The following is a 24,869-nucleotide window of genomic DNA, read 5'->3' as shown; positions in this document are numbered from 1 at the left end:
AAAAGTGTCAGTGGAATAAATCACCACTAATAGGTACAAGCATTTTAAACATTAAAAATCTGTTTTGAGCTTTTGGTGCAGCCAAAGCAGTAACACATTTCACATGCCTGGAAAACAGGGAAAGCAACGCCCAACATCTTCAGAAGCTCAGGGTGTATTCCCAGAAATAAATTTCATTTCTTTGCAAATCAACTTAAGTGAATTGTGGACATATTTTCCTGTTTGGTTTTATAAGTTCAAAGAGCAACAGGGCAGACTCTCTGGCGTGCTGTGCATGCCTCAACATGTTCCAGAGTAGCTCTCTCTCTCTCTCTCTCTCTCTCTCTCTATCTCTCTCTCTCTCTCTGTTCTTTATTTTCTTGAATTTTCCTCCCTTTCCCTTCTAGGAGCATTTGCACCTTACACCTTCCTTCCCAGCTCTTAAGTGTGTGTGAAAGTTTGCAGGGCGCTTTCCCATATATCTCTCACACATACACATACACACTCAAATACCCCCACTCTGGCCCAGTAAAACTGCCTCTCCCTCCCCCCAAGCATGTGCTACCTCCAGCTAACCTCAATGAGCCTCAAGCACCAGCTCATTCCCCTGTCTCATGCGGTGCTGTGCCCAGCAGGACTGTACTGCCCCTGGGAGAGAGACAGCCAGAATCCTGGGTGTGAGACTGGGTGAGACAAGACCCCTGGAGGGAAGATGTCAATAAAGAACTTCCTGCTGCTGGACCCCTTGACCAAACATCGGCCTAAAACGCAAATTGCTATGGTTGTCATGACTACTACAGTGGGCCACCGGAGCCGTGCGAGAAAAAAAACAAGGAGAAACAGGATCCAGAAGAATGCGTGTGAACAGTGACTGGATTGATGGTCATTTGTTTATTATTCTTTCCCTCAGCCGGTCTAAAGCGGCACGGTAATCAAATTAAGCATGAGATTATAACAGTCCCAGAAGGTGTTTAAACAGAGAAGAAGACAGTTGCTTCAAACAGGTTGTGAGAAATGTATCCAAAATTCACAGTATGATCTTTCTGTTTTTATGGACTAGATATCCAACTATTCTAGTAAGCCTGCTGAGTTTTTAATTTTATTTTCAGATTATTTTACTGCCAGTGATGTAAGGATAAATTTAGGGCCGCTGTAATGAACAATTCAGTGTGCCTGTTGAGATCGCCTTGGACCAGAAAGCGATTTTATTGGTAGAAATAATCTTTTATGACTGCAAAATCGCTTCATGGTTAATGCCGTCTGAACTGTTATCATGAACATTGATATGTTTTATTACACAATAGTATAGAAAGCAAAACTATAGATTTTGAAACAAAACTTTTTGTTCACAAATAGGCCTGTCACGATAACACATTTTGCTGTACAATAAATTGTCCAAGAAATTATCGCGATAAATGATAATATTTTCGTTCTAAGACCAGTTTCAACTAATATAATGATAAATTCAATAATAACGCAGGTACACCTTTTCAAAGATCAATAAACTTTTATTTTATGGCAGTTTCAGAGCAAGAAATAACAACATGTTGACTTTGTGTGGCTTAAAACTGATTATTTTTTTATATTATATTATGTGTTTAACCATTAACCAAAAATAAACATTTTGACTGATGAAGGGACCGTTCACATATCACGTCTTTTTTTGTGCTCAAGTTCGTTATTTCAAATGCGGTATGCACGCTCATAATGGAAGCGACGCGGTACAATGCGCTCGTTTTTCCAGGCGCGTCTGCAGCACATCTAGTTAAAAAACATCTCAGCTTTTCAGAAAGACGCAAGCGCACCAGGTCATGTGACAAGAACCAACTCAATCAGCTTCCTTCGGTGTGAAATTCCCTGTTGTTTTTGAAAAATGGGGTGCACCCAAACACATTTTTACTGTGTGAACTCACTGGGTGCGTTGACACACGCAACCACACGCCTACAGACATATTTAGTTGAGCGAGCCAAATGCCATTTTTACAGAAAGGGCAACGAAGTTACTTGCAAAATATGCTGAAACAAACTGTATTAAAATAAAGCAGTTGTGCAAGTACAATGCAATATCACTTGCGACGCAAACATCCACAAGAAAATGAAAGGTGCTTCCAAAGCTGGTCAATCTCACAGGCTGCGCTCCAGACAAACCCCACATCGCATCATGACATGCTACATTATTTAAATAAAAATTGTAAAAATTATCGCGGCCAAAAATATTATCGAGCTCATTTTTTTTCTATTGCGCGATTGATTTATCGACTATCGCTACAGGCCTATTCACAAATGTTCTTTGTGTTAGCAGTCTCATGTTTTATAGGCTAGTTACTTAATACACTAGCATAGCATATTGTTAACCATTTTTTTGATTAGCCTAATAACTAAGCCTATCTATTTTAATTTTTACCTAAGAGCAGACAGGGTAATCTTTAACTTGAGTAATCAAGGTTTCCAGTGTCATTTGCTTTTACTATGGAAAGTTCATATTTTCATATTATATTTCATAGTATCATATTTTCATGAATGCACTGGTTTGTTACACAAATAGTTTTAGAGTTTACAGAACTTTTTAGTTATTTACCTATAGCAGCTAATGATTCAGAATCCTATGCATTCTTGGGGGATATCTTACTTTCACGTTGAAAAATAGAGTGAATATCGTGAATGTTAAATATTTTTTTTGTTTTTTGATCAGGCTACCTTTCAATCTACCTCTTGAAATCCTAAGCTGACTTAACAGGAAGACTGAATAGTTCCGAAACACCAGACTTCTTGGAAGATGGTTAGTTGAGAGTTAGTAGAGAAAGATGGTTAGGAAGGGGTCACATGACGTGATTTCAAGTTTTCCTCTGTCTTTGGAGTGTTACATGTTGTTCATGCATATATACAGTAAGATGCATGAAGTAACAAAGACAAAAGTCCCAAACAATAAAGAGATATTATTTATAAAAGTTATGACTTGTTCAAGGATTCCCACATTTGCAAAACACCGCCCAAATGTTAACACAAAGAGAGAAGGCATAACTTTTATTCTTGCTGTAGTATTGTTGCTGTTGCTGCCATGTCGTGGAGACCTGGTGTTTCCAAATATGGCATATCATTTCCATTACATGGTTGAGGTGTTCGTCCAATGACAATGCACTAGATAGCTGGCCAATCAGAGCACACCTCGCTTTTCAGAACGATGAGCTTTATAAAATTAATGTATTTCAGAAAGAAGGGGAAAGTACGCTATGTAGAAAACAATGTGTTTTTTTACCTTAAACCACATAAACACATTGCATTAAACCAAATACACCAAATAATGTTATTTTTAGCATCGTCATATGACCCCTTAAAACATTAAACTATCAAGCACCATAAAGGACTGCATTTGTACAGGTAAAAAAACTGGAAGCGAATGACAATTTCAAGCGACAAGTGCAAGGTTAAACCCATGGAGACAATAAATGTGGTTTAAAGTTAGAGCTGGATACCATTGCAAGTGCAATTAAAAGGGTAAAAGACAATGTCAGGTAAAAAAGCATTCCTTACAGCTCTAGACAGCTAATATATGCTCATCCAAGTCCAATGAAACTACACGCACCACCAAACTACAATCTCAACAGTAAAAAAAAAAAAAACCTTAGTTAATTAAAAACCAGAGGAACAGATTTAACCTTGAGGGGATCTTGGCACTACTAATATTTAGCTGAATTGTTGGCATTAGCTAATTATAAGCCTACTCTCTATCGGTCAGCAGGCTTTGCTTTGAAGTCAAGAGGAGCTCCTCACATCACTGAGGCATGGAGAGAGAAAGGGAGGACAGACACTGGATTAAGCGTATGCTGCAGGGTGTACCATCCTCCCTGGTTTTATTTCCTGTCCGCATCCCTCCTGTCAGTTACAATACAATAAGGGTCACAAAAATGGGCATAAAAGAACTAATAAAGGCCAGTGCAAATTAAATGAGATGCCACAGGGTTTGAACTGAATTTGAATCTATGATATAATTAAAAGAGCATCAATCTGTGCACAACTTAAAGCATCAGCAAACTGCGGTTGGGTTTTTGCCAAAGGAAGAGAGCCGGTGGTAAAGAGTTACTGAGAAAGAGAGGGAGAGAGAAAAGGTGATAGAAGCTTCCAGCTCAATTAAAATCCACAAGTATAAACTTTAGCTGGGCAGGGCGACGCTTCCTGTTCTGGCCTGCCTAATCCCGAGACGGTACACTGAGAGAGAACAAAGGCAAACCCCAACATGCATACACACACACCTACCCTCCACACACACCGGATATCTAAATCCCCTCTGAAGCACTTTAGAAGGAATGGAGGGGGAAGAATGCAGTCCGCTCATGTGCACAGTTTAGTTTGGTGGCTTGTTCCTTTGGTCTAAATAGTCAAGGCTAAAAGTTTTTCTTTTACTCAAGTTCAACCAGAAAATTCTAATTACATTATATTTTAAAATGGGGTCAGTAAGAATGTTTTAAGAAATAACACTTTTATTCAGTAAGGATGCATTAAACTGATTAAAAATGACAAAAAAATATCTTCTATTGTCTATATATATATCACAGTTTCCACAAATATTATTAAGCAGCAGAACTGTTTTCAACACTGATAATATTTATAAATGTTTCCCAAGCACCAAATCAGCATATTTAGAAAGATTTCTGAAGAATCATGTGACACTGATGACTGGAGTAATGGCTGCTGAATATTCAGCTTTGTCATTACAAGAATAAATTACATGTAAAATTACATTAAAACAGACAAAAGTTGTTTTAAATTGCAAAATTACTTTTTCAACTGTATTTTTGATCAAATAAATGCAGCCTTGGTTGTTATAAGAGGCTTTTTTTAAAAACATTAAAAAATCTTACAGACCCCAAACTTTTAAATGGTAGCATATACAGTTGTTTTTACATTTTATATAATGCATTTCCTCTGTTTCTCTCTCTTTTTTTTTTGGTGAAAGAAAGGAAAGTACCACCAAAGCTATACAAATAGCTTAACTTTAACCCAGAATATTCCTTAAGAAAAGAAAAAAAACAGATGAAAAAGGTGACTTTTTAGGACTTCTCTAAATATGAGTTTCTAGGATTGTCTGCTTTAAGGAGTGTTGTGGTCAGTGGATGTATTCAGGTGGTTTTACCTCCAGAATATGTTCATCCTGTTGTTCTCTGTCCAGCTTCCGAGACGTGGTGGTGACCAGGCCTGCAAAAACACGAACACAATTTGTAACCACATTAAAACTTAACATCTTAAAAATCTTGTACCCAGACATTCTCAAAAGGGGTTTTGTCCGATTTATTTAGCCTCTGGCTGCAATATTGTCAAGTAAACACACACACACAAATGTTAAATACCACATATTCAGCTGCAAAGAACTGCAGAAAGGGCGTTGTGCTTGTGTCAAAAATGTTTTAAAGCTGAACAAACAACCACACTTAAAACACGTACTCACACTTCCTGGAAACAGACAACATACACCTAACAAACTAACTTCTACCAAACACACAATGCTGATAATAAACACCTTCAAGCACTGAAATAATGAGGGAAATGTCAATGCAACCGTCACTGCATTTACCCAAAACTGTTCTGGGTGTGGCTTCTTCTGTGGTGGGTTTTTAGAAGATTTCTCTCAAGGGCTTTACATTACAGGAAAATAAGTTCTGAGCACAACAGAAATCCAATTAGAAGTGAATTTAAATGCCGAACCCAGTGAAGAGAGTATAAACAGGCAGACAGAGATCGAACAACAATGCAAATGAGCACACATTTCTGTAAAGAGCGTCTCGATTGCATATAATAAGCAGACTTGTGTTTCTCCGTCAGTATAATTGTACATTAGATGGGGTAGAGAGCACGGCAGACGTTGCCAGCCCCGGCCACACGAGAGACGCCTGCCGACCGTGCAGAAAAAGGATTTCCGAAACCAGAAGCCATCAATGGCGCTCAAGCAGGCAGCAGAAATAGCCCAGCCGCAACTCGCCTCCTGCTCCTGCTCTAAATTGTGCTAGGCTGCAAACCATCTCTAGCTCTCCTATGCTTTTGCAGTCATACATAGGAATGAAAATAAACTCTGAATGCGGGCAGTCATCAAAAACTCTGCACGTTAAAACATTATAATAAAGGCAAAGCTACATTTATAGACCAAGAACTTGACTGGAATGGAAAAAGACATTAAATAGGGATATTTAAATAGGGACATGTTTTATAGGAATTAACAAGAACTTTTTTTCAGTGTTAAGCTAAAAAGTAATAATATTTAGCGGATATTCTAAATTAATCAAAGTTAGGCAGCTTTTAAATGTTTCCCTGAAGTTTTGGTGTCCAGAATACGCAGATATGACAATTATCATTGCACACGAGCATGTGAGTGTAATGCTGAGGTGTACGGCTGCTGGATGGACCTTAAGATCATGCTGCTAAAAAGACGCCTGTGTTCGTACCCACAATCCATTTCTTCCCTGGCCAAAAAAACAGTGGTCTACTGAACTGCGGGCTAAGCATGGCCAAAGAAAATTACAGTTCAGCCATTTTTGGAAAAAGAAAAACAAGAACGTTGGAGCTTGGAGATGCAAGAGCAAATGTGAAAGAAAGAAAGAAAGAAAGAAAGAAAGAAAGAAAGAAAGAATCATCAAACTAAGGAATAAAAGATGGATTAACCAAGCAAACCATATATTTTCATACTGGTTTAGACTGGTTTACACTCCTAAAAAAAAAAAAAGTTTTGTACATTGATGCAATAGAATAATCATTTTGGAAACTTTCTGTTCTTTTCTTAAAAGGACCATTTTTTCTTAGTGTCACTAATTTTTTTTTTTTTTTTATCTAGAAATATTTCTCCATTATAGAGTGCAATAGAAAGGTCCGTGGATGTTGAAGGTTCTTCATGGAACCATCTATGCCCATAAAGAACCTTTATTTTTAATACTGTATGGTATAGCTTGGTCAGCCAACATCACTTTTCCAGATAAAGTTAGTTGACCCAGGAACGCTAGTTAAGTAGCCTAGTGGGGACTGGGATGAACCGTGTCCTGTTTGCAAGAATCTCATTTCATTAGCCATCAGATGATGTTTTCCCTAATTTTTTCTGAGAAAGCAAATTAATTTTTCCAAAAGATTTCATTATTTGATCTGTCTGCGTAGTCTGAGGTACTTACAACTCAAGCATGTTTTGCTGAGCACAAGCGCGTGACGTTTGGCTAAAATAGCCTCTGAAACACATAGTGAAAACACATAGTGAAATCTAGCATATAATGATAGCACCGCCACACTGCCTCTGGAGAAAAGGAAAGGATAAAACCAGAAAGAAACCAGTGGAAAAAAAGAGCATCCAAGTGTCTGGGTAAATGACACTTTGCCCTTTCCTCTAAAACACTTTAGCTTAGGAAAAAGAAAAAAAAAAAGAAGTGCTATTTTCTCTTTCTGGCTCTCATGAACTCTCCCTCGCTTAGACGGAAGGCCATTGATGTACTTTAGAAGAGGTATCATTTAGCAGGCAGGAATGCAACACCTCGTATCTGAGACCGAGACGCCACATTCCTCATTAAGGGTCTCGCACACATGTTGAAGCACACACTCTTACAGAAATGCATATGCACCTCTCTTCAGCGCAGATGAATGTACATACAAAACACTCTTAAGGCCAACTAAAAAGCACAAAACAGTCCACGCCACAGCTACATAGATAAATGAGCGCACACACAAAGACATGCACTACAGTAGGCAGACCTGGGCAACGTTCCCAAATGCACCCTAACCCTCCTCCCCATTCTAATACAGACTGCGTTTGTGAATAGCAGCCATTTCAGAGCGGAAAGACAGAGAGAGAAGGGCAACACTTGAGGTTGAGAAAGAAGTCTTTGCTGGGTTTGTGTCTCTCAGAAAGAGCCTCACATTAGCCTTACACCATTAACCTCCTGCAGAACACTCAATAGAGCCTATCAAAAAGACACTGCCACACTCGCACACACAAATATGTGCTCAGATAAGTCAAAAACATGCACACACGTTAAATTGTGTAAAATGACCAGTAAAAGGCCTCTACACTGACAGCGTTCTGTAGCTAAAAAGTAACCTAAAGTAATGAATTTTTAATCAGTGTTCACAAATGGAGATGACACAAGCAACAGCAGTAACTACTAGGGATAAACCGGTATTAAAACTCTGGCTAATTTGAAGATCATTATTGTTAAGTCATGCTAAGTAATACTAAATAAAATAAATATAAGTTAAAAACTAAAATAAAACAACAACAATCAAGTTTTGTGTTGTTGTGAGTGTACAGTATATGTTATGCAAATGTAGTCAGTTAAATGACGATGTCTCCAGGCATCCTCTCAAACTCATCGGCGGACAAAGCAGAAATAATCTGAATAAATCCCATCAGTCTTGTTGAGTGGCTTCAGCTCAGTCTCTACATTTAGCCGCCAAAGGCCCCTGGAAATGGGGCAGCTGATGGTAGGAAATTCCTATCTGAGAGTGACTGAGATTACTAACACTGAGCTTTCAGACTTTCGTTCTATTTGGTGTATTAACTCCATTTAGAGTGTGGGTCACAAAGAGAGAGAGAGAGAGAGAATGAACAAGAATAAAGAGACAAATCCCTGGCAGATAATGTCTCTTTCAAAACATTATTTTTGATTTGAGTATTCCAGAGCTCAATGCTCACTCATGCATGGGGGCGACCTGGATTTTTAACCCTAAATCACCGCATTCCCAACCTCTGTGTGAGCATATGTGTGCAAGGTCATGTTGGCATTAAGACTTCATCATTGATTTTTTTTTTCTACATCACAAGGTATGGCACACTGCCACAAATGTATCTGTCCTGTCCTTTAAGGATGAAGTGCTTTTGTGTTACTAGTGGCAGCAAAAGAAATTGCAAAAACTATCGATTGGCACTTTTCCACGGCATGGTACGACTCGGCTGGGCTCGGCACGGCCCAGTTTGCATTTCCACTGCAGTTTTATAACTCTTTAGAGTAGGCGAATATTGATTATTCACATGTCGTTATAGTTGCTCCACCTGAATCCTGAAAAACGTTTTCATTCCACATCGCTGGTGGTACTGAAAAAAGTACAAGATTCTGTACCCAGTGGAAAACCCACAAAAGTGATCGTGTCGTACCATACAGTGGAAAGCACCAAATGAGTCCTAAAAACAGAATTGCAGGAGTTTTTGTTCAGCTTTGTTTGAATGAGATTTATTTATTTATTTATTTTGGTTAAATGCCAGTAATACGGTATACGGTTAACACAAGCTTCAAGATATTTTCACACTTTCTTCAATGACATAAAATACATCAACAATATCCCACTTGTGTGTTTTAAGGTTTAAGCTTGAAAAAGGCAGTGACTAACAAGTGGCTAAATGGGACTAAAGAGGTTTTAAGGGAATCATGAATGACTAATTAATTATCACGCCAAACAGGAAACCTCATCTACTCACTAGTATTTGCTTGTTTTTCCAGTATCATTGCATTTATTCTCGCACATTTGCTAGCTATTTAAACTTCACTGAAAGAGTTGTTGGAAGCTGAGTGGGGGTGATGTTAAAGTCATGTGATCATTGTGGAGTTTGTGTATAGCCTAGCATCAGCTTTTCACTACTTCTGATTATATGTGGATTTCAAAAGCCAAAAGTAAGAAAATGATCTTGATTAACAAAATGTTTAAGAATCATTAACCTAAAAAGCTTTTTTTCTATAGTAACCCAAAAATCAATGGAAAAATCTTACTGCCTTTTTGGAAAGAGAACCAATCAGAAGTTGACATGTCTGGTCATTCAATCAAACAGCCATTGTGAAAGTCAGCCTTTAAATGGCTTACTTCTAATTGCATGTTTAACTGGAATAGAAGAGATTACCCTAGCACTTAGGGGTAAAATGCATACTAATATTCTAATAAGCTTCTCTTACGATGACAAATCACATTGTTTATTATTTGTTCGTGTAACATATTCAAAGATTCTGTCAGAGGTCAAATGCTTTCATGGACTCGTGTTTGCTTGGCTGGGTTGAATATCAGGGAAATTTCTGGTGTGTGAAATCCGTAGGTTAGCAGTAAACAAGCAGGACAGGTGTGCTGGGGGATATGCTTCACAAGCCTCTAAAAGCCTGCAACTTTATCCACAGGAATGAGTGAGAGGGAGGGGGAGTGATTTGTGTGTTTATGTGTTTTTTTTTTTTTTTCCTGCACTTCGTTTTAGTTTTCCATCCTTAATAACCTTTTGTACCTCGAGCCAACTGTGGGAGCCTAAAATATAGGAAATGACAGGAAGTCGTTGGACATAGTATCCATTTCTTTTCAAGCTTTGCCTACTTTGGGTTGAACCCTTTGAAAAGAGCGTGTGGCATTGTTGAATAACAACCCACACTTTTCCCCTCTTAAAAAAAAAAACATGCTGAAAGTTGATAGGAAGGTGGAAAGGAGGAGAAAGGAGAGGAAAGGAGGCCTTGTGAATCATTGCAGCTATATCCTCCTTTCACTCCAATTAAACAAGCAGAGTAGAGCTCAAAGGCACAGAGGTGGCTCGTAGACTTCTAATTACCTGAGCTGATTTCTTTCCCAGCAGTCAGTGCTCTTGATATTGTCAGTTACAGCAAGCTAAAACTACTCTGGTAAGAGGACAAAGAGAAAGCTAATGCAGATATCAGGTATTACACCAGAGATCTGAGATTTCCAGAAATGTGTGTGCGTGTGTGTGTGTGTGTGTGTGTGTGTGTGTGTGTGTGTGTGTGTGGTTTATATACCAGAACAAGAGCCGGCTGCATTGTAGTGAACACAATTCTTTCTGCTTGTGCCTCCCAGCTAAAGAAATAATTCCCATACTCACACTACCAGCATACTCATGATCCAAAATTAACACTCCACATGTGCAGTGTTATTTTACTATTATTTATATACTATTATAACACATGTAGTTTATTTTATATTTTTATAAATTTTTTATTCAAATTCATTTTATTTCTAGTGTTTTAATTGTTGTTTTATGTATATAAATATTTCTACACAGCTTTAATTTCTTTTTCAGTTTACTTTTAGCAATTTCAGAACTTGAACTAAAAAAAAAAGAAAAAAAAAATCCATTATTTTAGGTTTTTAAAGTTTTTCCATTTATTATTACATTTTATTTCAGGTTAATTTCACATTACTAAAAATGATTTTAATAGTTTTAGGTAATAATAACAACAGTGACCATATGGCGAATAATAGTAAATAATGGTTTTCGTGAAGTTAAATGGAGTTACTGAATCTGTTTTAATCTAGTCAACCAAATTACTGACAAAAATATTTGTCAAAAAAGGTTTTGTCCACGATAGTTAATGTGAGACAAGACAAAAAAAAATGCATTATGATGTTTAACAATTTTAACATACTGAAAAAAGATTTTTTCTTTTTACATATTACGTATAATTAAAATGCTTTACTGACTAAAATTAAATTAAATTAAAATATAAAGACTAAAATGACAAAATTATCTACAATTATATCACAAAAAAATTGACACGGTTACATTTTTATTTTTATCGGGCATGTAAACCAGTCAAATATAACTACAATAAATATGTATTATAATAAACATTTCTACAAAAGAGCAGCATGTGATACACCAGGTGTCAAATTTTTACTTGTCATATTCGGGTTCTTTTAAAGTCATAGTTCTGCTAAAAATGAAAATTTTAGAATCATCCATTAACCCTTCTGTCATTCCATACCTCTATGACTGACTTTCTTCTGCAGAACACAAAATGTTAGAAACCAAACAACATTGCAGCCCACTGACTTCCATTGTAGGGATAAAAACTTGGAAATATTTCTCAAAATACATTTTATGTTTCACAAAAGCAAAAGTCACACCAGTTTGAAGTAGCGTGAGGTTGAGTAAATGATGACAGATTTTTTAAATTTGGGTGAACTATCCCTTTAAGCTGAAAATGCTTTTGTCGTGAAGCATACACTGATATTTGATCCCTGTCTCTCCACACATTCGCTTTCACTCTGAGAAATGAGTAGTCACGTTCACTTGCGCAAATACACCGCCTCACATAAAACCTTTTCCTTTATCACATCATTCGAAGTCCAACTCAGCGGGGTGCTTTCGAAAACCAGGCTGAAAGAAGCTTTCAGGCAGATAGGTTAATTTCTCTTCACCGACAGGTAGAGCATGAAAAGGATCTCTCTTACACATTCGCTTGAGCAAAAAAAGCGTAGTGCAGTCATTCAGAGAAAGCATTTCAGGAGGGCAAAGGAAAAGACTGGCGAACCACCCACACACCTCACACGAAGCAAAGGCCTCTGGGAAAGACCTTAAAGATACAGAGAAAGGGAGAAAATGATGGTATGAAAGAATGGTGTGGCAAAGGAACCATGTAAGCTGATGCATGAACGCTTATGCAGGAACACACACGTGTACGTACATACACACCACATTTATGCAGGCTCACACCCACACACTCACTTTATCACTTTAACTGACCTGTGCAGCAGGGATTGAGGTCAGTATGAGCAGGTTAACTAGACTCAGACTCTTTTGCATGAGCTGACTCAAAGAGGGGAACAATCCGTTCACCTGCAGTGCGTGTCATTATCCTCAGCTACACTCACTGAACAAATCTCTGAATGCAGCTCTAGGACAAAACAGTAATTCAGTAGGGATCCTTGTTTCTCTGCCAGGTATCTTCCCAGGAAAATTCTAGTGGGTTTTGCTGAGGACGGCTGTGGCACACAGGTGTCAGAGAAAATTACAGTCTTCAGATGTTATGAGGTTTTAAAGCAGCTGTTTTCTGCATATTCTTTATTGCCTGACTGTCTTTTACCTGAAGTCCTATGTATGTATGTGTATGTGTGTGTGTGTGTGTGTGTGTGTGTGTGTGTGTGTGTGTGTGTGAGAATGAAAGATAGAGAGAGGTAAACACTTAAATAGACATTTCAATAAATTACCTATTATAGATCATATTTTTTCACCTATCCATCCATGCATCCGTCCAGCCACATACTATAACACATACAGGCATAAATAAGATAAACCAACAGATGGATGGATAAATTAACTAATTTAAATTAAATAGCATTGTGCACATTATGTAAATGTGCTTATATATCAAATAAAGAGGTTATAGTTGTCTGATTTTTGTTTGCAGCTTATTTTCTAGAAATGCTCTTATTGTACTGGTGTGGAGGCTTTGTGTTGCGCACATTCGAGTATGTCTATACAGTACAATAAACTCTTTTTTTCCAAAATATCAAGGAAAATCCTGTTTTCCATGACATGTTCCCTTCAATGAAACACAAAAGCAGCACTAAGACCTGTTTACTGTTGCTCAAAAAAAAAAAAAAAAAAAAACTCTCATCAAAGCCTTTAGTTACCTCACACACACACACAAACGACTACACCAACCAATCAATATCATCCAAGGTGCTTTTGTGACCAAGCAGACAAAAATGTCAGCTGAGAAATAAACAATCAAACTCCAAGGCTGCAGATGTGCTCTTCGCCGATCTACCAGCGAACCAACAAACAAGTTTATTCTGCTTCTTCCCACAGGTCCTATTTTTTGCAGGGCAGCTTTGTAGACGCGCCAACACAGGGCTCTGCTGTTTCTGAGCATGTAATTACTGAGGTTTGGCCTGCTGTATTTAACTGCTTTATCGCCAGGCGTGACGCTTTGGGCAAAAAAAAGAAAAACTAATAATAGAGGTCAGCGGTGATAACAATTAAACTCCAGATTCAACGAAACCTTGTTCAAATAAAATCAACGCAGGTAGCTATGGTGTTATTACAACCTGTGATAAAGGTTACGGGTTAATTGTTTGATTGCGTAGAAGCGCATGAAGTGCTTTTAAGTGTTGCAAAGAAGTTATGAATTGTTAAAATGACTTGGAGTATATTGTTAATGTCTGCACACCCTTTCTCTTTCACACAAGTACTTATGTATCAAGATTTAGTACGCATTCTAAGGGACACGTCTCAGAGTTTAGTTTAGATGTATCTCCCACTGTTTTTACGACACTCACTGAAATCTGACACAAACTTTCATTTATTAGAGGCAGTCACTTAAATGTTTCACTTATTTCTAAACAGATAGTGACCGAAATGTTTCATTTTCATTCTGAGGCTGTTTAGTGGTTTTCCCCTCATTTTCATTCTGAGTTAATAAGTGAAATCTCCCATTTCCCCTATGGGCTCAAACAGTAGTGCAAGTCATTATGATTTAATGGATTATACTCCTGGTTATTGTGAAATGCTTAGTAAAGCAGGGAGAACATCATCTTGTTCATTCATCACCCATGATAAGCTAATGTAAATCTGCACTAAAGGAAATTCAAGCAGACGAAACCAATCAACCTTGAGACAATGCTATTTAGTATTTCAATACTATTCAAGTGTTTATTAACAGTTTAAATTAGCTTTTATTTTTACATTTTCAGTTTTCATTTTAGTTTTACAAATTCATTCAGTTTTTGTTTTAATCATTTTCTTTTTTATTATTATTATTAATATTATTTCAATTAGTTCCGAAAGCCACATTTCTTATTTAAAAAATTCTAATTATTCGTAGACATCCTATTTTATTTACTTAAGTAACGCAAAATACAATAGTTTTAGTTTTAGTTGTAGTTAACAAAAGCAAAAGTGCCTTGAGACTGAATTGTATTCTTTTTACTGACTGAAAACCACTATCGTTTTTTATTATTATTATTTTTATTTCTTTTTAGAAATCGCTCAAGTAAATGGAACATCTGTACAGAAAACACCTCCTCCAATGAATTGTCTTCATTGCCAGACATGTACACGCTGTGCAACTGTATGTTATCTAGGAAGAGACGGACCCATCCCTGATTACTCCCAGTTATATTATATTATGTCTGAGTCTGGAGTGTTTGGGTGGGTGAGCACCCTGTGCTTTTGACAAAAGATGTACTGTCTACATTGCATACCGATATGGTTATACAAGGTCAGTTATGCTTTGCAGAGCCCTTCCTCTGGAGATCTGATATGCACTTGCAAGATGACAAAATATTTCAGGAACTTCTGTGAACCATCTCGGTTAATCACTACGAATTTAGAACTTCCGGACTTAAAACTAACTAAGTGTTGCAAGAGCACTTTTTTTTCTTAAATAGAGTCTTATCTCTTAGTCTTGGTAACACACACAAATAGGCTCTTTAACAACCCACCCATTATCCACCACTCCTGGTATGGTTAATATTCTACTAAAAAGCCAGACAGCCTAAATTTTCCTCTCTTTTCCCCCTCCCTTTCCTTTCTTTCTTTCCCTGGAGCAAATCCAAGTGTGGAACCGTTACTGAGAGAACACAGTCTGCTGGAGGAAAAACCCTTATGTGGTCTGAAAACTCTCATTGGTCACTGCTAGCAAAAATAAACTTTGTTATTTGACATTGGTGTATGTAACTGCATGGGGAAAAAAGACCACACAAGTCAGTAAAACACTGTGAGAGAGGCTGGCCACCAGCTTTCACTGACTGGCCAAAACCTTCAACTCAAATAAAACTTCAGGGCCAGTTTCTCAGACTGACTGCTTTCAGGTTCACAAATTTGAACATGCTTCAGTAGGCTTTTTTTGTTGCAAATACTAACAAATACTAACTCAGAGATGTGTACCAACAGGAAATAAAAATTACAAATTAAATCTATTTATAATCTCAAATGTTCCTTTTAGGCAGTAATGAGACTGATTGTAATAATATTTTACAATATTACTGTTTTCATTTTGGTGCGCATACAAGGTATTTTACAAAAACATTAAAAAAAATCGGACTGACCACAAACGTGTGAATGGTAGTGTGTCTTAATGTTTGGCTTGTATATGTCTTTTTATCTAAAACATTGTGGGAGCAATGGAACTGTAGCTGCTAGCTATCACCATCTTCCTCAGTTATTTGTTCTAAGCACTAAAACATGTTCAGACAACAATGGTGGAGATACTGCAGGCGCTAGGTAATCTGACCTAACATGTTTCAGAAAAAGTCCTGAACTTCAAGTGTGAATCATTTCAAGGTTTTCTACAGCTGCCGGGCCTCTGGATCTGCTGTTTGCACCTTTTACGCCTATTCTCCTCGGTATGCCTGAGAAATCAAGTTCTACACTATGAGGAAGAAAAGGACAAGAAGGAGGAACCATGGCTGTATAAAATATGCAGTGTGGGTCCATTTAACTAACCCCATATGCGTGCACACTGATCCATGAAGAGAGTGAGAAAGAGAGGAAAGCGACAGAGATAGAGAGACATGGTGAGAAAACAAGAACACAGAGCAGATCCAAGAGCAGCTGAATGCGCCTTCGTACACTTACTCACTGAGCCTTATGCTTCAGTAGATTTACATAAAAAACTGAGGTTTGAGACTGATGGCACTCAAAGAATCTCAGAAGAGCATTAGGACACAGCTAACCTATCTCAAACTATTTGTATGCATCCTGTAGATGGATGTCTTCTCTGATGGACCATTTTCACTGTACTTATATAGGTCAATGTGACATGAAAAGGCTCTTTTGAACAGAATATGCTCTGCAAACCATGTTTAACTAGGAAGTGAATCACTGAGTTGTGTGTCAGCTGAACAAATCATTAGCAGAATTGATGTTAGTTATAATATGGACAATCGTTTTTCAAATCTTCACCAAGGCCGCATTTATTTGATATAAAATACAGAAAAAAACTGAAATACTGTGAAATATTATTGCAATTTAAAATAACCGTTTCCATTTTAATATAGATATATTTTAATGTACTTAATTTCGGAGATGGCAAAACTGAATTTTCAACTGCCTTAATATTAGACTGGATATTTTTATCTGCTTAATATTTTATGGAAACTTCTTCAAGATTATTTGAGAAATAGAAGGTTAATTCATCATTATAATACATGTCTTTAGTGCCTTGCTGAATAAAAGTAAAAAAGTTACTACTGAAAATGAAATTTCAGGTTTTTCCAAATGTACGATGGTGTATAATTAATTCATTCGTCCTCTACAACATTTATGAGATATAACATGTTTCAAGTGTCGCAGTTGCCCAATATGTATGCTGAATCTTTTAAAATAAAAATAAATCTGCCTTATGTCCAGTTGAACCCACATTTGATAAATTCAAACTCTCAGTCTACTCCTGTCAACCTCTGCACCTTCAAATCAACTGCTAGAAGGACAGTCAGATGAAAACAGAGAGAAACAAAACACTTACCAGTCTTGGGGTTGATGCTGAAGAAACCCTGGGGATTCCCGCTAGTGATCTTATAGGACAGCTTTTCACTAGATTTGGTGTCTGGGTCAAACGCCTCGATCTGGATGATGGAGACATCTTTGGGTGAGTTCTCCATGACGGATGGATAATAGACAGGTTCGGAGGTCTGGGGGGCATTATCGTTGACATCCTGGACTTCGATGTAGACCTCGACGAAGGAAGACAGCGGAACCACACCACGATCAGTAGCATAGACCGTCAGCCAGTAGTGAGGTACGGTCTCATGGTCCAGCAGTTCCTGTGTCCGGATCACACCTGAAGAGAACATGAACAAACCATAGGGTCATCTCTAAGACACATCAACTGGCATTTTCTTTAGTTATACTTAAGTATGCTATGTATGTCTAGGAGTGCCATTTAAAAGTAAAAATGAAGAAACTAATCACTAGTTGTGTATTTACTTACATAAAACAAATGAACCCCTTGTTACCAGTTACATGTACTTACTATCATAATAACAATAAAATTAATTACATGCAAGTAACCCCAGTTTTCATCACAAATGAGTGCAAACCACTTCACAAATACTGCATGTTTCTTTCTGTAGGTGTCAAGCCTAAAGTAGACCTTTAAATAGCATTTCTACATTTCACAGCCACAACATCCTATACCCATCATGCTTTGCCTATGATAATGGCAGCCTTAGAAGCAGATAAGTGGCTTTGATAGATTCAAGTGGGAACCTAATACCTCCTATGGATTGTCTTATTGCTCCTCTAAGTGTAGAATGCCTTTATCAAACTTGCTTGCTTAGAGCCAGAGTCACATGTTCAGCGCTCTACCTAGCAATCACAAAACATTAGAGACGTTTCACATGTGTGCTGCATTTCTGTCAGCTGTGTCAACAGTCAGCCTATTCAGTCGGGCAAAACTCTCTGTTTCACTGCCATAAAGGAATGAGATGGGGGAGGAAGAAGAGGTGGAGGCCGTCAGTCAACAAACAGCAGGCCTGCATACAAAAAGCAGTCGAATCCATCACATATGATGGCTGGCAAGAGAGTAAAAAAGCAAAAGAAGCACTTGGACTGTGATATCCAAGTTTATCCAGTCCATGCATGGTAGTGTAAGAAAGGTGTGGCATTATATATGCTGCAGAATGATTCATTCGATTTTATTGTATCATACTGACTAAAGTGTATGCTTGGTTAAGTGCAATAAAGAATTGGCTTGCCTGAAAAGACCTGTAATGTTATCAGTAGCCGAGTGATCTCATCGTTACTGAGGGCAGGCAGGTGGGGTGTGTGAATGAAGAAAGAGAGCTAGATAGACACTGCCTGGCCAAAGTTTGCTCCTGCCAGAACAGGGAGGCTCCTGTCATTGAAAACTCGATCCGATTAAACTTGAGCCCTTGAACTTTGAGATTATACCTAGCTGGTTCAGAAATTAAGATCTGGTGTTTATTCAGGTTGCAAACATTTAAAGAATACCCCCATTCATTCCAACTTCACTTAAGCTGACTCAAGCATTCATGTTTAGTTGCAAAGTACAAGTATGTCGCACAAGGACATACGAAACAAGGAAGCAGCAAAGTTACCCGATTTGTTCCAGAAGAATCTTTTTGCACAGTGCATAGAGCCAGTTCTGCTTCTTTGTCTTCTTAACTTGCTCTGCTGGGCTTTAGCAAACTCACAGGACTACATGGAGCCTTAAGGGTGTCACGTGAGAAAGAAGAGACTTACTCCTTTAAAAACAGACAAGGAAAAACTGCTTTTCACAGGCTTGGGCTGTTTTATTTGACCTTCTTGGCCTTATTTTTCATTCATCATTGATCCGCAACACCTGAGTTTAGCTGGATAGCTTAAGGCTCCGATATAGGAGGTGAGAGAAAGGAAATGGATAGCTCACTTCAGATTGCCCATGGCTGTCGGTGTAGGGTGGCCCATAGATCAGCACTGTTATATACTCAACATTGTAAAAGCTCTGCAGTTAGTTCTTAAAGAAAGAACATGCATAAGAAACTAGGCAAGTAGAAAAAGCAAGACTTAGTTGTTGTTTTTTTAACTAGATTTTTACATTTTCAAAAGAGTTTGGAGTCAGTGAGATTTTTTTTTTTCAAGAAATGAATACTTTTATTCAGCAAGGACACATTAAATATAAACAGACAATAAAAACACATATAATGTTACAAAAGATTTAGATTTAAAATAAATACTGTTCTTTTGAACTTTCTCTTCAGAATCAAGAAAACGTGTCACTGTTTCAACAAAAATACTTAGCAGCACAACTGTTTTTTAACAACGAAAACAAGAAACGTTTTAAAGTGAAAAAAAGTTTAAAGTTTAAAGTAAATTATGGATTTTTGAAAATGACCTTTCATGTAGTGTGTAACACAGCTCTAAGTGAATGAAAAAATCCTGCAAAGTTTTAAATCTGAAAGTGCACATTGTATAAAGTTATTGTCTCTCAAAAGAAAAAGTCTGAATCATTGAAGCAATTTGTTTTTAAAACGAATTCCAAGCCGTTTCAAGTTGGCGTTCTTTTCCGTGTTGGTCTGAATGAAAATGCAAAATAAGTCATTGCCACTAGGTGGCGCTTTTGGAGTGGAAAAAACAGTGGTTTAACCGGTAACGCTTTACACAAAGCTGCCCTGCACAAAAGCTGCTTTATCAGGCGTTACAGGCATGATGAAATTAAAATAAAACCAATCGAACCAATCGCATGCACATTATAAGACTATGAAAGTATTTTTTGACCTTACATGCATGTCAACCTGTTGTTGGTGACACCCAAAACAAAAATATGAACCTTTCATTACCCATAATAGGGGCACTTCAGTGATTATAAGAAACTCTGATCAAAATCAGATTCTGATGTTTACCATGCCATAAAGGTTTTAACTTTAAAAGATAATAGCATTCTCAAAAGTCACTTGATTTGAGATATCATTCATGTTGTAGCACAAATAATGAGGGATGAGTTACATATATAATTTTAATGCTTAGGCGGGGATTTGTTTTAATCCCTTGCCACAAGTACGAGCAATAGTAATTGCAATTCTTGTCTTGGCAGTGTCATAAATCATCTTTAAGGTTGTTAAACTGAACTTTATAAAAGATTTGTTTAGCGTGTGGAGAGGTTTAAGTGTACTGAAGTGAGGGTGCGTTCAGAAATTGTTTGTGCAAGACTTTAAATCTTAGACATTTATTTAAAATAAATGTCTGTAGATATTTGGCTGAGAAGGACAAATAACGAAGAAAAAGAAATAACGAAGACGAACGAGCGTGTGTTTCTGTGAGCGGCTAGCAGGGTATGAGAATGTGTCAAATGGAGTCAGAAGAGCATAACGATACATGCGGACGAGAATGAGGTGGTAGCAGAAGAGAGATAGGGTGAGACAGAAAATGAGCTTTGTCTCTGCCAAACGACTGTCCATGCTTGAGTGCTCATTTGGATGACTGGGGGATACACACAGAAGAAAAGCAGCTCCTCCAAACTCAAAAGGCCGCTGCTGAAAAAGCAGTCAACAGAATGACTTCAACACACAAGCACACTCCTACTGACGCCTGATGCTGAAAGACCATACTAAGCTAAAATTCACTTCATATTTTTTGTAGGGATGCACAGAAATTTTGCCCTAAAAAAATTAAAGCTAAAAAAAATTAAATTTGGTGTGATGCTCTGCTCAACATTCCGCTCTATGAATGTGCGTTCTGCTCATGTACTGCTTGCTCATGTTCACCAGAAAAACTATGTCAGATAACGCGGCAACAGGAAATCTCTATATGTGGTATATGTGGTATGTGCAATAGCGCTACTGTGCTGTAACATGGCCACACTGGTAAACTTACGCTACCCACTCATGACGCTATGCTCTTGTTCACATGCTCTGATAATATACATTATTTTGATTATTAGTCAAAAAATATAAATAAATAAATGATAATGAATTAAATATATTTTACGTCAAATTTTATTGCGCTATTTTCAATAAAAAATTTATAGATTTTTTTATTTTTTATTATTCAGTATCATTTTATGTCAAATTACTGAGTTACATCAAAAAGTCTCACAAAAATATTTTATTTATATATATGTATATACAATGCATTTTCGTTTTCTGTTTTAAGCCAAGTGCATCCAGAATTTTCGGTTTTGACCCAGAATTTTAATTTCAGTGCATCCCTAATTTACTGTCTACTTTTAGCATTTCTGATGAAACTAATAAGTGAACTAATGAAGAAACTAAATAGTTACAGTTCATTTCTTCATACTGACAAATCTGGTGTCAAAACTTCTTGTCATTCTATAAAGAAAATGTATATACATTTTAATACGAATTGTGTGTGTGTGAAATTATAAGTATAAACATTTCAAACTAACCTATAATCTAATTAAATATTAGATAATACAAATCCCATCTAATTAAAAACATTCAAAAAGAGTTTGGACTCCAAAGCATTGCATATTTACATTTTTTTAATATTTAAATATTATCGTAAAATAAAATTAATAAAATAATGGAACTCTGACTTATGAATATACCAATAGCATGGATTTACCAGCTGAACTGCCCATCAATTGTCTTCTAGAAGTCTGGTTGAGTGAACTGCATATGAATTGACGTGTATTTACCTAACAGTAAACATTCCCAACAGGATTCCATTTCATTAACACAAGTATTTTACAATACTAACCAACCTTACTAAGATGAAGCTTTTGTAATAAAAAAGCTTCAGGCATTCATCAGCATTAAAGCTCAAGCTTAAATGTTGGTACAATCTTCAGTGCAACATTTTTATAGTTTATATTTCATATCTACCAAAATATTTCCCCAATGTTGAATCCTTTATCTACAAACTAGCAACAGAGGTAGCCTGGTTTAGTTCAAACAAGAATTGGAATTTGGAAATTCCGCACAAACGTCTTGGCGCATTCAAACACAATCCGTACAATCTGTAATTGTGATGATTCACTCAGTGTATAAAAGTTGTTTCGGAGGTATTCTGCCACACCTTTCCCTCCACTGTGGTTGAGGAAGTTGTGAAACCTGCCCCGAAGCTATAGAATATGATGACGGAAATACAGCAGGTCTTTCTTTCTGACTTCTTTTTTCTGTTCATTTCTTCACCCCGAAGCGAGACATTTCACAGCAAGCTGAGTGCTTCAATGAACAACAAGAGCTGCTCGCACTGACTCAACATGGCTGACCTTGCACATAGGTGTGTGTGTGTGCATATTTGTGTGTGCAAAGAGAGACAGAAAGGAAGCTAATTTCATTCTCAGACTGGTTCGACATCCCCAGTGACTGATTAGATCAAGAGAAAACCATGACTACACCATCTCCACACTGAGTTCACAAGCATGAAGGGTTTCTGATCTTGACTTGACATGTTAAAGTTTGGTGCTGGTTGAGAGTATCAAGGGCCATGATGATGGGAATGTTAAGTAGATTGGGTAATAGCACAGCCTCCATGTAGCCTTTCCTCTTCTGTTTCTCAACTTTCCCAAAATGGGGGTCATAGAGAAGGGTCTGGTTGGACACATGGCTCGAGTTCCTGGTATGAGTTCACCAAAATGCTGTGAGCTGATGGTCATACAACCCAATCCAGCTTGGGTCATTTCCAGTTCACTGTCACTTGAAATCTTAAAAATATCTGTCATAAAAAAATATTAACTATCTTATAAATTATTATGTAAACTGCTACACTATAATAATCAGAATATGTATTTTTCTAAAAAAGAATGCCTGTTCTACCACTATGATGCAATTAAAATGCAATTAAATTACTGCAATTAAAAACAATATAGTTCAAAAGTTTGGGGTCTGTAAGATGTTTTGCTGTTTTCAAAAGATGATTTGCTCACCAAAACTGCAATGATGTAGTATTAAACAGCAATAATGTTAAAATTTTAAAGTAGAAATGTGTATTCTTAAAATATATTTTTTAAGGATAAAAAGTTCAAAAGAACAGTATTTATTTAAAATATAAACCATATTTAATAACATTATAAAATGTCGAACTTGCTTCTTTTTTATGCACACATTCAAACACATGGCACAGTTTCAGTTTGAGAAATTACAAATGGTATGTGAATAAAAAGCTGCCAATTACACCAAATTAGAAAGCCAGAAAAAGATTACCAGGGTTGTCAAATAGAGGATTATGATATGTAAAACCCTGTTTATCCCTAGTACTCATTTTCAGAAAGAGACAAGTTGCCTTAAAAAAAACTGTCAATATCATGGTGTTGTTTTTGTTGTTTTTTTTTGGATGAGGATGCGTAATAAGCCAGAAGACCGCAGCTCCTGTAAACACAGTTGATGTTCGCAGAACTGCTGTGAATATCATCAAAGCAAAGCCTGACTAACTCTGAGCAATTCTCTGACCTTCAGAGAGTGACTCTACACTGCTTTACATATGTAGTGGAGGTGGTGGAAGCAGAAGAATAAGTGAGGGCAGCTTAAGACGTGTATTCCCCTGGTCTGCACTTTAAAAAGTGGTCCGTTTCTTTTTGAACTGGCTTGGTTAATTCTGTTTGCTTGGTTCCTGCATTCCTCAGCCTTCTTAGGCCTCTTGCTCACATGCTTATATAAACTTTCTCAGCGATTTTTCTCTCCACCTCCCGCTTTACCCTTTTCTCAATCTTTTTCTTTCCCGAGACTCCAGAGAAATAGTTGAGATTCCAGTGTCAGAACCAGGAGTATTATGAGGGAACCCTCGGCTAAGCTCCCATCACTCTATCTCACCCCTCCTTTCCCAACTTCAATCATATCATGCTCTCGGTTCCCAGACTTTTTTCAGGGGCTTTCATAGGGCTCTACCCCACTTTACTTTCACTTTAGGCAAGCGGCCTTAAAGAATACTTGAACTATAAATTAACTCAATTATTACTTCATAAAACCATGAATAATATCTGGCCTCAGAAGAAGGATTTGGGCCACTATTTTATTCGAACTGTCCTGCCAACATTTTTACTGGTGCCACTGCCAATATATATATATATATATATATATATATATATAATAAATGATCAAATCATTTTTTTTTTTGACATTAATGACTTTAGTGGATGGGTAGTATTTGCAACCACAAAAAAAACTATATATTTCAGTTTACAATGCATAAAAATGAATGTAGTCCAGTGGGCCACCCTTAATGTTGAGCCCTAAATATTCAGAGTACTGTATGAACTTTATACATTTTAAAAAGCAATAAATGCATGTGTGGGAAAAGATTGATTCTATACCAAAATTCTCTTGGAAACCAACACAGATCTAGTTTAGAAAAAAAAAAGAGACTGCCACTGCCAAGGTTATCGGCCTCTAATAGTGGATTGAGGAAGCAATTAAAGAACGAGTGCTTGATGACTTAAACACTGGCACACAAAAGCCATCTTATCTGCAGGGCATCCTGGACAACTGATTACAGCACAGCCTCTTGAGTAAACCCTCTATTTCCGTGTTACGCATCATTGCGTCTTCACTATATCGTCCAGGCTAAGAAAGCAACTATCAACCTGACTAACATCCGGCTGGAGGGAAAAATCATACTTAGGAGAAACACAATGATTTGACCGACTTAATATAGCTCGCTCTCTCGCTCTACATATCACACCAATCTCAACATCTTAAAAGCAGAGGGTGATCGGAAATCACTGTATTTGCAAAACAAACCAGTTATGACATAAAAATAT

The 24,869-nt window shown here is 37.2% G+C and overlaps 1 protein-coding gene across 8 annotated transcripts in view; it reads right to left on the bottom strand.

The window, feature by feature from the left end:
• The window catches only part of LOC113044166 (protocadherin Fat 1-like), an 88,078-nt gene that overhangs the window by 43,830 nt on the left and 19,379 nt on the right, over positions 1-24,869 (bottom strand). For all 8 annotated transcript variants that reach the window (XM_026203847.1, XM_026203850.1, XM_026203846.1 and 5 more), the window contains 2 exons: positions 17,175-17,489; positions 5,111-5,172 (listed from right to left, as the gene is read on the bottom strand). In XM_026203847.1, coding sequence (XP_026059632.1) covers positions 5,111-5,172; positions 17,175-17,489 — 377 coding nt within the window. The remainder of the gene's footprint in view (positions 1-5,110; positions 5,173-17,174; positions 17,490-24,869) is intronic.

The sequence above is a fragment of the Carassius auratus genome, chromosome 26, assembly GCF_003368295.1.
Source record: "Carassius auratus strain Wakin chromosome 26, ASM336829v1, whole genome shotgun sequence".
Lineage (NCBI taxonomy): Eukaryota > Metazoa > Chordata > Actinopteri > Cypriniformes > Cyprinidae > Carassius > Carassius auratus.
This window is presented reverse-complemented; position numbering and strand designations above follow the sequence as displayed.